Source organism: Diorhabda carinulata, chromosome 1 (assembly GCF_026250575.1).
Source record: "Diorhabda carinulata isolate Delta chromosome 1, icDioCari1.1, whole genome shotgun sequence".
In the NCBI taxonomy this organism is placed as follows: Eukaryota; Metazoa; Arthropoda; class Insecta; order Coleoptera; family Chrysomelidae; genus Diorhabda; species Diorhabda carinulata.
Genome location: NC_079460.1, coordinates 30,990,288 through 31,009,636, shown reverse-complemented (window position 1 = coordinate 31,009,636; position 19,349 = coordinate 30,990,288). Strand labels below are relative to the sequence as shown.

At 29.9% G+C, this 19,349-nt stretch overlaps 2 protein-coding genes across 3 annotated transcripts; one reads left to right on the top strand and one right to left on the bottom strand.

Moving 5' to 3' along the window:
• Window positions 1–671: 671 nt before the first annotated feature.
• LOC130898930 (DNA excision repair protein ERCC-5 homolog) lies at window positions 672–8,902 on the bottom strand. 2 transcript variants are annotated; one of them, XM_057808549.1, is made up of 6 exons: window positions 8,614–8,902; window positions 6,973–7,076; window positions 6,742–6,917; window positions 5,105–5,804; window positions 3,405–4,648; window positions 672–2,691 (listed from the first exon to the last, which is right to left on the bottom strand). In XM_057808549.1, the coding sequence occupies exons 2-6, from the start codon at window positions 7,058–7,060 to the stop codon at window positions 1,084–1,086; spliced, it is 3,816 nt and encodes a 1,271-aa protein (XP_057664532.1). In that variant the 5' UTR covers window positions 7,061–7,076; window positions 8,614–8,902; the 3' UTR covers window positions 672–1,083. The 2 variants fall into 2 exon arrangements, with proteins under 2 accessions (XP_057664532.1, XP_057664523.1); XM_057808540.1 differs by lacking the exon at window positions 8,614–8,902 and adding an exon at window positions 7,135–7,365.
• Window positions 8,895–13,221, top strand: LOC130898941 (suppressor of hairless protein). Its single transcript, XM_057808564.1, has 4 exons — window positions 8,895–9,556; window positions 9,776–10,260; window positions 11,490–11,878; window positions 12,641–13,221. Exons 1-4 carry the CDS (start codon window positions 9,196–9,198, stop codon window positions 12,918–12,920), a joined length of 1,515 nt encoding a protein of 504 aa, XP_057664547.1. The 5' UTR covers window positions 8,895–9,195; the 3' UTR covers window positions 12,921–13,221.
• The last annotated feature ends 6,128 nt before the right edge of the window (window positions 13,222–19,349 follow it).

Here is a 19,349-nt window from a genome sequence, read left to right as displayed (position 1 = left end):
TCGTAGTTTTTTTTTAGTTGCAAATACTATTGAGTCCTTGAAAGGTTTTTAATGAAGTATTTGAAAATTTAAATTATGAGTTTATAAGCGTTATTATGAGAACAAATGCTATATCAGCAGAGTTTGGGTTACAGATGACTGGTAGCTATGTTATCAATACAGTCAAGGTTCCCCAGCGGCGTGAAGATTCCCATCAGAACTGTTCTTCTATAAGTTACTTTCACATATTTAAACTTCAATGCAGTATCAAATGCAAATAAAATCCCGTATCCACATTTAGCAATGCGTTTTTATTTATTGAAAAAACCGATTTTGTTTCATTTCTCGAACCCATATTTCTAAAAAATGTAAATGTGTAGAAAACTGAATATGTCAAAAATGGCGCATTTCCTTACTTGCATGTTTGGTTCAATTTTTATGGGTATTTTTTAATGTATCATCTTGTATTTTTATCGCTATTGGAAACTTTTATTTGTTCTTGATTTCACAATACCATATTGATATTTTTAAAAACATTTCAACTATTTTGTAAATATTTTTTTGGTGAATTAAATTCATATTTTTGTATCTGTTGTTATTTTACCCCATTTTTTTTAATGTGTCCCTCAAATATTTTAAAAAGGAGTGTTTGTTGATGATAAATATTGTGGTATAAATAAAATTCTGAATGATTTCATAAGTAAAAAAATATATTGATTCAAGAAACTATGTAACAAACAATATGTGGTAATTTAACAGATTGATTCATTCCTATTTGAAAAATTTGGCTGCAGATTATCCTGAAAAAAAGCTTTTGGACTCTTTCGTGAGAATATAATTACCTCCAATAAACCCTAATAAAAAAGGGGATTTGTAAAACTAATTCGTCCTTACTAAGAACGTAAGGAACCTACCCTCTTCCCCAATGCTTCTGTATGTAGTGCTAAAACACTCGGATTGAAGAGTAGACAATGCTTCTTATTATCACACTCCTATTTTTTGTAAGATATATTTATATCAGCTCAAAATTTGCAATATTATAAAATTGATTCAACTTTGTATATAAATAAAAGTACATCTAAATAACTTGAAAAGTAAAATAATTTAATCACTGTTTTCAGATAATTCTGCATCTTCCTTGGGCAAAACTAGTTTTTTCTTCCTTTTTGAAACATATCCAGGACCTTTTTTTGATTTTCTAAATACTTCGATTGCTTTCATTTTGTTTCTCAGTAAATTAGACTTATCTCGCAATCTTTGATGTATTAAATCTGGTTTATGAAGGCTTGTATTGGGGCCTACTTTTTTGGTTGGTGTTACTTCAAGAGCTTTGAAGGCTTCCTTGGTAATTTCCTCTACCCTTTGATTAGAGTGAGAAGTTGTGGCAATCAACATTTGGATTTCTGTATCGCCTTCCAAATTTTTTGGTATTTCTTCCAAAATTGGAGGTAGTAATGGGAGAACTTTTTGTTTTTTCTTTGAGGGATCTTCTGTTTTCAATTTCAGCAATTCATTTTTTCTTTTTCTTCTCGTCTTCAATTCAATTGCAATATTTTCATAATCTTTCAACTCACTAACCTGTTCTAAATGTAGAGATTTTGATTTGGGTACTTTACCTTTTCTTTTATTTGATTTTGTTTTAGATATATCCCTATTCACAGGTTCATCACTTTGTTTTTTATTGTTATCTTTCTTCTCTTTTGTATTTGTTTTACATTTTTGACTAGTAAGAGCTTGATTTTTAGTATCTACATTATTTCTAGAAATATTACTTTGTTCTTTTATACTTTCACTTGAATTCGTTTCATTCTCTCCTTTGTCTATTTTTTTCCTTATCTTTTTTGGATTCTGAGTTAATTTAGAAGATTTTTTTCCATTAACTTTATCTTTTGCTTTCTCTAACTCAATCATTTCGTCAGCTATCAATTCATCTTGACTTTTTCCGATTCTACTAATAGCGCTCTTCACTCTTTTGCTAACTATACCATCTATACTCTTGGCATCAACTTTAAATTTTGTTTTGAAATAATCTTTAATACATTTTTGAGATCTGTTTTCTTCTATTTTTTTAATTACTGGATTCAGTATATCTTCTGTTTTTTTCATTGTCCAACCAAATTTTTCTTTGGCAAAGACTGTAAGACCAGTTATATCAGGTTTACTCCAAGAAAATGGTGTCCTACTAGTTTCTATTTTTGGATCTAAATAAGCCTCAACTACTTGGCAACTTGGAAAATTATCTACGAAAGTCACATTTTTTAATTTATTTTTTAAACTTGACCTACCAGATCCTCCTGTTTTGCCCTTCAAATACCAAGATTTGAATTCTTTTAATCCAGATAACAGTTGTTGATTAGAAAGAGTGTATTCTTGAGTCTGATTTGGAGGAAAGATTGAAAGTATTTCTAGTGCAGTGACAGGCCCTACTCCTTGAAGCCCTATTGTATAATCACTTCCCACTAATAAGGCCAGTAAAATCATTTGTTGTCGATTTAGTTTGAAATGGTGCTCAATGTTTTCAGATTTAAACTCCATGACATATTTACTTTGATTGAAAAAATTTTTATATACTGTTTTACCACCGAATAACCAGATATCACTGTCATCAGTAATGGTTCCATTTGTCAATTCTATCTCATCTAGAAATGCACATTGTGCTTCTGCTTCCATTGGTGCTACAATATAGGGCACACCAAATAATTCTAGCAATTCCTGAAAACAGAAAAAAAAATTTGTCAGCATCAACAGAATTTAAAAGTTAACATTGACAAAATGGATAATTCAAAATAAATGAGGTATTTTCAATTTTATATATTCAGGTTTCATGAACTTTATTATCACTGAACCCAGTGGCAAGTAAATATTGATATGAAAGTTTAGTGTTGCGCTCTATATTTAATTTTGTTGGAAACACCTAGTGGAAAATTATGTATGTTAATTTCTAGAGCCGAAACTGAATAATAAGGGAGATACAAACCTTCAATAAGTAAATTGGCAATTTAATTTTGGGAGTTATTCAAAGACATTACAATAATTTACTTTATATTATCAACTACCCCACCCAATAGAAAACAGGGAAGTTTTGGTATTTTAGAAAATGTAACGATTGTCCTTAAATACATGTATACTTTTGACTTTAAATAAATTTAAAATGCTGATATCTATCGAGTACACTTTTTTGTTATAACAATCTAAAATTATAAAACTTCTATATCTATAAAATTGATTCAATTTGAGATTGTTATGAGCATTAGCTTACACTAAATTTTAAAGCTTTAGTATAACAATTAAACTTTTGGAAATGAAACCTTCAGGATTGGTTGAACTGCATTACTTATGAAGCAATTATATTCAGAGTGTGAAATGGACTCATTTTTTGTAGTTTCAAGTATAACAGTAAATTATCAGTATATAAAGTAAATTACCTGAGCTTCCTGGTACATTTGATCAGTAATATTATTTGCTAATCTCTCCTTTTTTGATTTTTCTCTTATAATATCTATTTTATCGTGCATAAGATTATCTTTCAATTCTTGCATCTCCTGTATTGTTAACTTGGGTACTGCAGGCATAGTTAATGTTATATTGTCGCTCAAATTCATTTTTTCTTTATTTTCATCAACTTGATCATTTTCTTCAACTGATTCTTCATTATTTACTTCATCTATTTTAGTTTTGTTATTAATAAAATCTTTACAAATATTACTTTTTTCTTTGTCAATAGAATCTTGTTCCATTGAGTCAACTAATTTTTTCTCATCAACCAAAGGAGCATTAGAACTATCTTTAGAACGATCATCTTTATGGTTGGGTTCAATGAAATTTTCTAATGTTTTAACATTATTATGAAGATTTTCTTTTGCTAGAAAATCTCCCTGGAGATCTTTTACAGTATTTGCTTCAAATATGTCTCCAAAGAGATCATCAGCTTCAATTTTATTAGGATCAATAACAACTTCAAAAATTATAGGTTGGTTTTCTTTTAATAATAAATTATCCTTGGTATTTTTCACACCTTTTTCTTTAGATATATCTTTTTCAGTAATATCAACAGTACAGAAATCATCATCATCTGAATCACTGTTTGACATTAGTTCAATGTCATCTTCTACATCAGTTTCATCTTGTTTGGGAGTCTGTTCACTATTTGTCATACTTGAATTTTTATTATTTTGATCTTCAGATTGTGTTTGTTTGATTATATCCTCTCCTTTCAAATTTTTTTGCTCTTTACCTTTTGACTGCTCGGATTCTCTAACCAAATCAGCATTCAATTCAGTTAACTTGGCATTTTTAAAACTTAAATATAAATTTTTATTGTCACCAATTATTTTCTCAATTTCAGCAGGAGTTAATCCACTATATTCCATCATATAATTTTGGGCAGAAGACATTGCTTTTACAGTGGGTTTATTAAATGTTTGTGTGAGATCTTCAAAATCTTCCTCTGAACTAGACTGGAAGTCTCCATCATTGAAACTTTCTAAAAATGAAAATGATGGCTTCAGTTCTTTTAAATGCGGGTTTTTTCCTAGAGACAACTGAATAGCTCTTTGTAGCTCTTCTTCTTCTTCCAAGTCAGCTTTGGTTTCTATTGTTAAATCGGCTGCTTCAAAATTAGAAGTAGATGGAGTTTCTTGGAGAGACAGTTGAATAGCTTCTTTTAATTCTGAAAATAAAATAGAGAGAATGAGAGTCTAAATTTAAAAACCATCTAAAAATTTTGACATTAGTCAATGAACTACATGAACTACACTAAATGAACTACAAAAAAGTGAATTCAATTATAATGGTTTATCACATAAAGTTTTTTAGATAATTTATTTCGCTAGGCAGTGATCAAAGCACCAGTTAATAGAATGATTACATTATCTATATTAAATAGTATTGATAGTTATACTCACAAAAATTGAATAAGACTGATGATACAAAGAAAATCTTACTTAAGAACTTTCCAAATTTCTACATATTGACAAACACTACTTTGTAATTGAAAGATAAATTCTATTTCATGAAAAAATTTCTTTTTCAAAAATAGATGAGATGCTTCATATAAGTTTTTACTCAACATTTTCGGATTTAATTAGAATATGATATTTGGAAAAAGCTATTATTTCCAACTCACCTTCCTGCTCATTTGTATTAGATACACTGGTTTTCTTGGTCTCTTCTGCCTTTTCTGATTCCTTAATTTCTTTCTGAATATCTTTTATGTATAAATATCTAGTTTTATTATCAGAAGCTATTCGCTTTCCGAAATTAGAATCATTGTTGGTTTTTATACCTTGATCATTGAGAAGAGATTCTAATTCAGCTAAGGATAATGACATTCCACCCATTTCTTTCAAAACATTATCTAATGCTGTTTGAACTTCTTGCCTTTTTAGAAGTCTCTTCATCTGATAATTAGAAAAATCATCACTTTGCTTGGGGAGTTGGTGAAGTTTGCCCCATGAATTCTGTTTCCTTGTATCTTTCAAATCTGTCAATATTTCATGCTTCACTTCTAAAGGTAAAGATTTAAAATAATGACTAGTGGTATCAATTGAATGCAAATCCCATTGCTTTGTTGGACTTGAATCTGTAGTACTTGAGCTACCAGTGACTTCTTCATCTGAAGACTCTAGAGAATCAAAATCTGCTGAAGGTGGATCATAGAGAGTGTCATACTTTGTACTAGATTTTTTTAGAAGTGGCAAGCTTGCTTTTGTTTTTTCTGATAGTACTTTACTTATTGCTGTATGTTTCAAAAGGGTACTAATAAGTTGCCTTTGTAGCCTGTCTGCTTCAGAGGAGTTTTTCGATCTATACTGGTTCCGCTTGGCCTTAAAAACAAAGAAAAATGTTGTATGTGTAACAAAGTGTTAAGAGTTGAAAAGAATAAGTCTTTTTATTACTGGATAATAGTAGAAACACTAAATTCATTGATATAAAAAGACAAATTTGAAAGTATTCTATAAAAATGGATATTGTATTTACAGGTGAACAAACTAATTTTCAAGAAACTAAAAATACAGGTGGATTGTTGCAATCTGCATTTAAAAAATGAAAAATGATTTCTCTTAGTAGTTTATCTATGTTGCTGTGTTATATACAAATAATTATATCAACTAATATTGCCTTCCATAAAACTATATTATCTACTACTGCAAATAAAATGCACCTCCACCCTTTACTTTAGTTTTAACTTCTCAATTTCAATTTTTCACAAAGTATCAATCAGATTTTTCATTATACTAAAATTGGTCCATATTTGTTTTTTCAGAGAAGTTTACTTGATTACGAAATTTTTGATTCACTTTGACTCAAATTCAACAAAAAACAAATTGTTCTAGTAATATCCACCTAGGAACTGGTTCATTTGAATCAGTTTTCTCATCTACTTATCCATCATTAATGCTAAAAATAAATCAAATATATAAATTTAAAGTATGTAAAGCAAAAAATAATTTATATACTTATAACAACTTGATTTTGATATTGTTTTCTTTATATAAATAATGAGCTACTGTGGGAAATTCATATCATTTAAACAATGTGTCCACTGTAAATAAAAACTTTAAAATTATACTTCTATTCTTCATACTTTGAATGATACACTGAAAATATTTTGTCATAACCTTAAAAATATCTATTTTCACTTTTCCCCTTATAGTGGTTCTCCAGGAGGATATAACGCTTTTATCAATTTGACATTGATATAATTACTAGTTTCCAGCAATTGACAACTGCTATTTATATTCAAATGAATAATAAACTTACAATAGTTTGTCTTTTAAGGGTAGGTACTCCTCCATCAAAAACAAAGATTGGTTTAATTTTAAAATATAGTAATTTGCAAACCCTGTGATATATTCCCAGCAAATGAGCATTTGCAATAGGTGCTCCTTTGTTGTCCTGAAAGCCTTTAATTGCTTGATGAAGCCAAATCGAGACATCTAAAGGAAACAACAAATGAGTATTATTATAAACAATATTAAACACTTTATGTACCTACTGCTAAAACTTTGTTTTCAAGTGTCTCTAATGGTACTGGTTTTCCAGACGACTCAATTAATTTCCAGAGTCCGTGAACACCCATAATACATACAAGCACTCTTGAAATTAAAAAAGAAAGTCAAATATTGAAATATTTTGACATTTTATATTAATTACGGTTCATAAATTTTCGTGAGATTCACATTTCATATCATTTGAAGAAAGTGGATATAAATTCTTTTTAAATTGCCTTTTTTTTCAAAATAAATGTGTAACGACCCGCTCTTTCCCACGGCCTTACATTAACCTATAACAGCGTACTAAACATCACTGATTCAACCAAACGCTTCCCCATACTATCTAGGATGAAGTACATATGGTTCATTCGTGGTTCATCTATGATACTACATAATTAAAAATAGTTATAGAACAAATTTAAGGAGGGGATGAAGATAAACTACAAAATTATAGAATCATATGGGAAGAGAAAAGTGGAAAATTAATTTATATTTTGAAAAACTTTCAATTATTTATTATATACAAAATCAATATTTAAATTAATCATCGCTTCAAAAAACTGTATGTCGTATTGCCTATTCATTGCTTCAATTTTGAATCAGTTATGCAACTGATGTGGTTGATTTATCATGCAAGTTCCATGGATACTGATTTGACGACTAAAACTACTTTGTATCAAGATATTCCGGTTAAAGCATCGGTAACATTTTACTTGAGTATTGTAAGAACCTCTGCGAAATATTTTGTAACAATATATTTTGTTAATTTCTAGATATGATTTTTAAGAATTAGCAATATGTAAATAAAGTGATTCTAATTTCTGAATACTTTCAGTAATAGTAATAACAGTAATACTAGGGTTTCTACACTAATGAATAATAAATAATTCCCTATCAATAATAATTGAAATAAGACATTAATGTTTATAAAAAGCAAAGTAATAATTTTTATATGTGTAGAATACAATTAACATATAATTAACCCCAATGTAGCATATCTACAACATCTTAAAAAAATAAACGACTGAACAAGAATCTGGGGAATCAAAATTAATGAAGCAAAATCACTCCAAACTACCTTGACAAAATGTAGAGGAATTACACTTACAGCAACTCTAACATAAAAAGACAGCTTAAACTATCTGGGTATCTATCTAGACAAAGGGCTCATCTGGTAAACACAAATCCTTACCAAAAGGAAACAGTTAGGAATTAAATTTGGTTACTATGACGTAAATCCAAATTTTTGCAAAATAAACTCCTAGTTTACAAAGCCGCCTTCAAGCCAATTTGGATCTACGGAATCCAGTTTTGGGGTACAGCAGCCAAATCTCAGCTCGAGATTATAGAAAGGTTTCAGTCTAAAGTATTACGCACAATCGCCGACGCACCGTGGCTTATACCCAACAATGAAATCAGGAAATATCTTCAAGTAAATTCTGTCAAAGAAAAAATAAGTGCTTACAGTGAACGCTACTTAAACAGACTTAATAACTACCGGAACGAGCTAACAGTGAACATACTTGACAACAGTGAACAAATACAAAGATTAAAAATAATAAAACTATTGGACTTGCCGTGTCGTTTTTAAATGTATATTCATATATATTAAGTTATATTACTTCCTAACTACACATACCAAATTATCAAAGAAAACAGTGACGAATGATCTTGCTAGGCATGAGCCCCAAACATACACTACATAACAGACAACCAACTCGCTTATTACTAATTGCATCTAGTATAAAGACAAAAAAACTTATTATTGTGAATTAACTGAAATTCAGCTCGCCAACTTATATGGATTGAGCATGGATGTTTTGGAAAATATAGGATATTTAGTTCCAAAACATACAGACTAATTTAAGGATAAAATTAGAATATATAAAAATTGGTTTTTCAAACACCGAAAGGTTGGTCAGACTGTCGGAAAATTTTAGGCTGTGAACAGGTGTTTTTCAAATGTAATGAGGTGAATTACTAATTACTATTATAGAGGGGAGAGAATCTCACAATTGAATAGTAGCATTTTGTTCTCACGATCTCACATATTACATTACAGCGGTAGTCGCGGAAGTGTAAGAAGTTGTGTAGTCACGGGTTGTGTGTTTATTATTTGTTTACATCTCCATGGTAAACTTTTAACAGAAAAGTCATGATGAAGTATAGAGTTTGTGAGGTTAACTGATGTTGTTTTCATCCAATATAGTGTTTAGTGAAAATGCCTCATCAATACGGTCTGCCAGGAATAAACCATGCACAATCGCCTCCTACACCTCCCCCTCAGCATGGAGCTATGTACTCCAGGTTCTCTGGAGCAGTTGTACCTGGAGGATATCGCGGGGAAGATAGAAGACTTACTAGGGAAGCAATGGAAAGGTATCTCAGGGAAAGATCTGATATGGTGATTGTTATATTACATGCTAAAGTTGCACAAAAGTCATATGGTAATGAAAAAAGATTTTTTTGTCCACCGCCTTGTATTTATTTGTTTGGAGAAGGCTGGAGATTGAGGCAAGAACAAATGCTTCGGGAAGGAGAATCTGAACAAGCCTCACAACTATGTGCATTCATAGGAATAGGTAATTGATTCTATGACGAATTTTAAAATTTGTTTTGTTATCAATCTCTTACATAGTAGAATCATATTATAGTTTAGTTGTGCATTTAAACATATTAGTAAATAATATATAAACATATAATGTAAGTTTTTGTGCTGCAAACAACAATATCTGAATAATATATTTACATAATTACACAAAAACATAATTGATTGATGGTTTTAAAATATTTATTTTTAGGTAATTCAGATCAGGATATGCAACAATTGGACCTCAACAATGGAAAACAGTATTGTGCTGCAAAAACGTTATATATTTCAGACTCTGATAAACGTAAACATTTTATGTTATCAGTGAAAATGTTTTATGGTTCGGGACATGACATTGGAGTGTTTCATAGCAAACGAATTAAAGTGATATCAAAACCATCTAAGAAAAAACAGAGTTTAAAAAATGCAGATTTGTGTATAGCTAGTGGTACAAAAGTGGCTCTTTTTAATAGGTTAAGATCTCAGACAGTTTCTACTAGGTATTTGCATGTTGAAAATGGACATTTTCATGCTAGTTCAACTCAGTGGGGTGCATTTACAATACATTTATTAGATGATAATGAATCAGAGAGTGAAGAATTTCAAGTGAGAGATGGATACATCCATTATGGATCAACAGTTAAATTAGTGTGTTCTGTTACGGGTATGGCTCTACCGAGACTTATTATCAGAAAGGTAAAAATATTTTTATAAATAAACTCATACTCAATGTGTAAACAATTTTTCTTGGTATTTTCTCAAAATCAGCTCTAACATTTTTACAAAAATGTTTACGAGTCTGTAAAAATTAGAATTGGCTAATTTATCTGGTAAATTGTAGGAAACAATGCAAAAGTTAATGTTAAATACAATTTTAAAACACTGCGAGTTAGTAATGTCCAATAGATAAGTCGAGTTACAAAAATTTGTATAAGTACGGTCAATATAATTCATGTAAAAACATAACATAGTATTATATCAGAATCACATCACTCATATGTAATTCATTAAATAGTTATCATATTTTTCACTTAAAATAAATGTATTAAGTGATTTCTAATCTCAGAAATTCCTAATAAACTGGTTATGATTTTTAGTCAATTGCAAAATATTTTTTTTTTGTATAAAATTGAACAGATATTTGTAATAGTTTTGGGAATAACAACATAGTAAGTACACAAAAAGCATTTTACTTTGAAATGCAAAGTGCTTCTAGGTTTGACTTATCAATCCCCAAATCCAAAAAAATTACATTTTTCGGGATTTTGTCTAACGAATTTTTGTCAATCTTAGGAGAGAGTAATTGAGGTAACTGCTGAACCTTAATTTCCTGAAATTAGGGTTTGATCAGTGAAACTTTAATTAGGTGTAAAATATATCAGAATAATAGATCATAATAAAGCATTTTTCAATTTTAATGTTTATTGTTTAAATAGTGCCATAATTGAAATTAGTCTTCATTCTCACATGGTCTTCAGGCCTTTTAGGATTCCACGATATATATATGAAGCCTTTGCTCCGAAGTTTAGAATGTTTTGCACAATTTCTCCAAGAAACATCTGAGCGTTGGGAATATCTTCAAAACTAGAAATTTTTCTTTCTATTTTGTTATTTGATTATCCAAAAACAGTGTGTTTATTGCACCGAGTTTTGTTTTTTAAAACCACCAACTATAACAGCTTGTGTGATATTTATAACATTTGAAGATCTTCTTTAACTCTATTGATGCTGGGAAAAAGAATGGTGTAAGCCTGCTTAAACATGTTACAATAGCAATACATATTGGTGTCTGACCGAGTCTGTCAGTCGCTTTTAGGATTGACTGATCGATGTTTGAAAGAAAAGCTAGGAAGTTCTAGGTTTGATTAGGAATACTTTAGATGAAGAAAAAAATTCGAATTTATTTCTAGTATAAAATATTGCAGGTTGACAAACAACAAGCCCTATTAGAAGCTGATGACCCAGTATCACAACTTCACAAATGTGCTTTCTATATGAAGGACACAGAAAGAATGTACCTCTGTCTATCACAAGAACGAATTATTCAGTTCCAAGCTACACCTTGTCCTAAAGAACCCAATAAAGAAATGATTAATGATGGAGCCTGCTGGACTATCATTTCTACAGATAAAGCAGAATATCAGTTTTATGAAGGGATGGGACCTGTGAGATCCCCAGTTACACCAGTGCCGATTGTACATAGTTTACATTTAAATGGTGGTGGTGATGTTGCTATGTTAGAACTTACAGGAGATAATTTTTCACCATCATTGCAAGTTTGGTTTGGAGATGTTGAAGCTGAGACAATGTATAGGTAAGTGTTGGAAAAGTATTAACCCTTATAGGAGTCAATGTAAAGAGGTATTTTTAATCCTATAACTAATAAACACTGCCACTGGCATGTATATATGTTTTATTTTGAAAATTATGAAGATATTTTATTCAAATTAATATAAAATATTGAAATTAGCGTGCATAGAAGATTTTTGCTAGTTTTATTGGCTTTGAAAAATATAATACTAATAAAAATAGAAAAACGAGTTTTTAAAATTGATTTTTAAAAAAATAATACTCAACTAAAACCATTTCGTTTCCATGTTTTATAATGACTAGTAGTGGTATTTTCTAGCATTTTTAAACACCTCATTTCTAACTAAAAAAATTACATTTATTTTTTTTAATATTCCTAAACTGGCTTTCTAATTACTGACAGACACAACAGATTACTGAAAAAACCTTGCGTTTTCACGCCTTCTCATTAACTTTAGATATATCATACGGGGAAAATAGTGGATTTATATCAATACAAGCAAATATATTTTTGTTGAGATCTAATGTTTTAGAAATGATGATCTATAGAGTCATGAATTGTAATATATTGTTTCGTATTGATGACTCAATGGAATACCAACTATCAAAAGGAAACATTATTCATCTCTCTAGCTAAGAAAAACTTCTTTGTGTAAATACTACTAAAAATTAGTTCTCATAAATATATAAAATGAAAACTTTGTGAATGTTAAGTGATGTGTGTGGAATATGGGAATAATTTGCTCACACCACTTATTAATTCCAGATGTCAGGAAAGCATGCTGTGTGTAGTACCAGACATATCTCAATTCCGTGGCGAATGGTTATGGGTACGTCAACCTACGCAAGTTCCTGTTTCATTAGTCAGAAATGACGGTATTATTTATGCTACCGGATTAACGTTCACTTATACCCCAGAACCTGGTCCAAGACCTCATTGCGCACCAGCAGATGAGATTATGAGACAACAAAGAGGTCCTGGTGCACAAACACAATCACAACCTGCAATTACTGAGAGTGCTTGGAATTCTCATGGAATGCATTAGTCAGATATTTTATCATGGTAGGTGAAGTTTGTAGCAATAAACGTCGAAGATATGGGAATACCATTAAAATTAATATGAATAAACTTAACCAAAAATGCCACTACATAAAACTTATGTACATATTGTTCTAAAGGTAAGTTGGGGCTTATAAATCTGCATAGTGGTATTATTTATTCTCTGCTCTACAATAATAGACAGGGGCAACTTCACTACAAGTGAAATAGAAAACAATGTTTTAATAGCCTTAAGTATTTTTTATAACTGATGCATTTATTTATTTTCTTTATTTCTCTACACAAAATTTAACCAAAAATACTCAACAATTTGCCAACCTCTTAGTCAAATATTTATTACTACTTAATTTGGCCTCCTTAATCAACATAAGACTAGTGTTCCAAATCTCAATATGTGATAATATGTCACAAACATTATTGATATTGAGCTTGTTCTAACTTATGCTTATTGCCTTAATGGAACCCACTAATTACTAATTTATATTAGTACTTTGTAGCTCAATGTTGTTATGTTTGGTTTTAACTTTAATTTATTAATTAAAGAATTTTTTTATTTTATTTGTATATGCTGAAAATGGAGGTCTTGTTTTAATTTTTTAATGTGGTCAGATAGTTTTAGAAACTATATTCAGTATTATTATTATCTCTTTTACATGTTTTATAAATAAGGTTCAAAATATTTATCCACAATTTTGGTTAAAACTTTTTAAACAGAGGCCAGATGTTTTAAAAGTCATTTTTAACATTATTTTATTTATTATTTATTTTCATATATATTATAAGAAAATGAGATATTCCTTAACAATTTTTTTCTATTACTTTAATTTTTATTTCAAAAATGAGAATGTGAGTGAGAGAGATAGAGAGAAAAATATAAAGATATAGAGATAAATAAATTTGAAGAAAGTTGAAGGAGATAATGATAAAGGGATAAGAACATAGAGATACAGTGAAAAATATTCATAGAGTTTTTTGATCGCTATTGTATGATGTATGGATATAGGATATAGGATTCAACTGCAGATTCATTTTATCTCTAACTTCGAGCATTTGGTTAGTGATTTGAAGGAAAACTTAAAAAAGTGGATTTTTAATTTTTTGAAAAAACTAGGAAGTTCCAGTTATGATTAAGCTTTAATTGATGTTTAGAGTAAACGTTGAGGTCGCAAAAAGTTCAAGAGACTAGAATCGTGCTTCCTTATCAAAGCAATGTCTGGTCCACCACTGGCAGGATCCTTTATGTAGTTTCTTGAAGAGTCACACAAGTGGTTTCAAAACTTTGAATTACTCTAATAACAAATAAATATAATTAAAATAATAGACCCAACTACAGTTTCTACAATTTTCAATTCACTTTGATATTTGAATGAAATCGAATGATTGTGTTTTGAGCAGGGTGATTTATATCAGAGGTTTTTGTTGTATTATTTCAAAGGTTATACAAATTTTGTGCAGAATGATAATGATAGGCTGATCTTATTTCATTATTAGTGATTGATTATATGTCAAATATGACCAGGGCTCAACTAATTCTAGAAATTGAATATTTGTATGAGCACAAAGTATACAAACTTCGGTGTATTCATTGATACCAATAAGATATAACATGTTATGTTTACAGCAATTAGGGTTTTAATTTATTAAAACTAAGGATTTGAACAAATTAGATTAAAATAATTCCATTAGTCGGAATCAGTATGTATTTGTGTTTTTGTGATTTTGTAGTATGTTTTTTAATGTTAAGTACCATATCAATGCTGTTTATTACAAAGGATGATAGAAAAAAAGTGGCAATTATCTTTTTATCAGTATTTCTTTAAAATTTGCTATACAATTTTTTCTGTACTTTGTTTACTCAAGAGTTTAAATTGAAACAAAGTGCTTCATTAATAACTTAGAAATTGCTTTTAAATAAATTAAATTGGAATATCTACCTTTTTCTTTTTATATTTATTGATTGTTACTTTTTTTTGTAAATGGTTTGAAATGTCCTTTGGTATTTTTAAATTGCACATTTCTCTCTATATATTATTTTATTTTTTTTTATATTTTCATGTGATAATTAAAAGACAACAGCTTTTAGAAAGTATTTCTATCAATGAGACAGTAAATTTTAAACCAAAGTTGTATTACTCAAATTTTCTATTTATTTGGTTTGCATTGTATTCTAATTTCAAGTGCAATTAGTCTCAACGAATAAACAAAATAATGACTGTAAATATAAATAAGTTTTCATAGAAGTTATAAACTGTAATTTTATGCTAATTTTGTAGACAAATATAAATATTTGAAGTAATTGGTTTTTATTTAAATTAAAACTACCTTGACTGAAAATATAATAGATTGAATATAAAATGCATTATCTAACACCAATGTATTCTTAGCGGTCTCAGTGTTATGTGCCTAGGATCAAGAGTTTACAAGGATAAGGTTAAAATCACACCCTCTAAGATATTGACGAAATGCATGATAATACAATATGTTCTATCATATAAATTGTTTCTTAGTGACAAAAAATGAGTGCGTGGCATTAACCGATATTTAAATAACAATAACTTTACAAACTGATTATTTATATATTGATAAAGTTTCATAAATAGTAGTAACTCAGCTATAAAAAAATAGTGAAACATATAAGAATACGTTTCGAGGTTTACAAGCTCTATGCTTCTTCCTAACAATAATTGCCTTTGAAAAGTTTTGCGGATTTGAACTACTGGCATTCGTTTTTCATTCCTTTGAGTTATTTTTTTGTTTTTCAAAGCATTTTGTGAAATTACAATAGCAATAACATTTCCGCTTAAATTTAATCGTTTCAATAAATACGTTCAAGTAGACAAGTTACAACATTGTATTTTTTTTCTTTGAAAAATATTCAATAATCATTATCCCTCATGTATTGTCAATGTCGTTTATTTTATGTCCCTATATAAAAAAATTGAGATCTATGAGTTTCACTTCTGTAGATTCAGTTGTAACAATTTGTTGAAAGAGTAGCTGTTGAAGTAGATAAGTTAAAGCTTTTGTTTTGGTAATATAAATAACATTTGCTTATTTTCTGTGATATAGAAAATATATCGGTTGCTAGCCCTCTAGTCAGTAAATGACTGCAGCATGGGATTAACAACAAAAGGCATTTTCTGTTAATGATAGATTTGTTGCTTTCCTGGATCAATAGGCTTTATTCGTGTTTAGTTCTGGTAAATTATTTAAATTTTGCAATTTCTCATGGATTTATCGTTACTAGGAACTATGTATTCAAATAAATTAATTTTATAGTCATAGCAAGTTATAAAGCAACTGGTTATAAGTTATAAAATGTTTTATTCTGTAACTTAATAAAATGGCAAACAAATCTATGCTAATTTTAAATATTTCATCTTACATTGAAATATTAGGGACACCTATAATTGTTAGCTAGAAAATAAATATTTTCCTTCGATCAATAATAATGTGTCTTATATGATACGATACGTTTTATTAACTAGTATAAATACAATAGTATTGTGCAGTCCCAATAGTAAATCACTAAGCGGTTATCCCTAACATGAGATAATGAAGTAGAAGATTTTAAACAAAGTGAAACCAATATTTTCATAAAATTTAATTTCTGGCGTAACATATATGTAAGAATGAAATAATTTAAGTTAAAAATTGACATGTAGTCTCCAATTACAAAAATATAATGCAATTAAAAAGAATTTTTCAATAAAAAAGGTTTGTTATATTATGTTTTATCGGCACCCCTGGTTGTATAATTGTTGTCCCATAGAAAGATACCATAGGCCAGATTACTGCCAATAGAGAAGCGCAATTGTCTCATAGAAAAAGTTGTGATGAAATTTTTACATACATAATAAGCAACGAAATTACCTCAACTTCACGAGAAATGACTGAACAACTGATAGAAGACATGTAGAGAGGAAATAAGTAGTGACGAAAGGTGTAGTTAAAAATTTGAGAATACTTCCAAATACCTTGGTTTCAAGTACTATTGAATGGAATGTGAAATAGTTAATTAGCTTGTTTCACGAATATATGATTCCTTGAGCTGGGACATGTTAATTAAGAAGCCAATATGCTCTTCCCGATTGATACCGGGACAATTTCAAAGATTCCCCTTTGTTTCCTCGTTTTGCAGAGCTAAATGTTATTTTTATGTTTTTTGCTTCGTTTAAATTCAAATTTTTTTAATCAAACCAAGACTTAGTTACCTATAGATTCTCGATGTTGACGTTTTCATCCCCTTTCGATAGAAATGTAACATGATCGACATTTGAGAGATGCAGAAACAATAGTGGTCCCAACACTGAACCCCGAGGGACTCCATGGACTCCCCGAGACTCACCAATGTCAGACTAGATTCAAACCTGTTGTAGCTTATGTACTGCTGTCGATTTTCTGAATAAGAGCTCCAGCTCTCTACCTCCGGATCCATACTGTTCCATCTTAAATAACAAAATGTTTGAGTTCACGCAGTCAAAGGCATTAGTTAGGTTACACATAATAGCATATGTGTTTTTATCCTCATCAAGACCCTCAATTATGCCATCAATAAAGTTCAAGATTGCCTGAATGGTTGATTCAGATATTAAGTTATTTTGTTTTAAATAAGAATTAAGTTTATTTTTTATAGGTATTTCAAATATTTTAGAGATAAGAGGTATAATAGCTATGGGCCGATAGTTACCTTACAATAATTTATAAATATATTCCATATGTTAATGAATAGTCCTCTATTAGTTTTTGTTACTATTGTGAAGTATAGTATGAACTGCTTGGATTAGATTAGGTAAGAGGAAGGTCGATGAAGCTATGGAAACTTCGCTGACACCTAAAAACCTATTGTTCAACTTAGCTCTGTTAACCATTCAGGCAGAAAAGTTTCAATAAGCTCCGCGACGTACCTAGGTGTTATGACCATTAATTTTTCAGGTTTAAAAAAATATGAGCCAAGGTATCGCGGCCTTTTACAATTGTAAGGCAAGGGTTGTTTCTGGGACTACTTAACAGAGGTGATAATTCACAGGACAATGTCCTGTGAGTATGCCCGTTATTTTCTTCAGTTCTAGGTTGTTGATTGATTAAATTTTTTTGGTCCAGACTGTTGAGTACAAGAGGAACGATTTAATCTGTCGATCATTCACCATCTGGCTGGCTGGCTGGGAAACCGTTGTGGTCCAACGAAAATGATTTCCCCCCCCCTCTCTTTTCAACAGATCTTCCAATTTATGGTCGAGCACTCTAGAGTGGTCAAGCATCCAAATGAGGTTGCCTCAATTATTCCGTCCTAGTGCGCTGAACATTTATCATTCCCATATGGTCCAACGGTAGTTGCGATATATTAGATTATGATGAAGATGTCCGTTTGAAATATTGATACTAGGGCTAGTTAGACTGAGAGACTCTTACTTAATTAATTTATACCATAAAATAACTACGACTCCAGCAAAAAATTGACCACAAGTTTGCCAAACGTGATGGGATAGGAGCAATCTCTCAATATTAGTACCTACCTGTATATTTGAAGATAGAATTATATATTCAGTCTACCATGCAGATGTCTGTATTAAGTATTACGAGAGTAATATTCTATTAGAATATATTTTATCATAATGCCGCACGTAGATACTTGTTTTGTAAAGTCTACAATGGTGTAACTAGATACTATGTACAATTTCCTGGAACCCAATGGAAACAAAATATTTGAATACTTAATTTTAACAAAATACAACATAAGCAAATTTCATTTAGGATGAAACTTGTGATGCAAAATTTCATTGAATTTGATAAGAGGATTTGTTCATATCTGTTTTCTCAAGGCAAAAATGAGGAAGTTCATATTTTTATTCCCACGATTTTGCATAAAAAGACATTCTCACGAATGAAAAAACATAAAATCTCTTGAAGACTTGTTATTTTATTCTTTAATGTGGGAGAATTAAGATAACAATAGAGTTATTTTTAATAATTGTTTCCTCCTGTATATTAATTAGGTGAACTGATTCCCACACAAAAGTCAAAGGTAAAAATAAGTCTCTATTCTTCCATTGAAGACTCCATGGGAAAAACGGAATTGGCTAATGTGCAAGTCAAGGCACTGATTTTGATTTATGAGGCTGATAACGACAACCGGTAGATAGCTAATTATTATCGTCTTGTAAACACATATATTGCGGTTTATACAGAACTCAAATTCCCAGTAGTAATTCGGGCTAGTAAATAAAAGTGAACTCGGTCCTCGACGTAAAATAAACGACAGTGGCGCATCATCGGTAATAAGTGAATTATTAAAATACAATTATTTATATTATCTTATGAAAACGGCACAAGTGTTTAATTTTGCCACATTTTGCCACAATCCCACTAGAAAGACTGTTCCAATTCATATAAGCATAAGGATGATCACTGATGA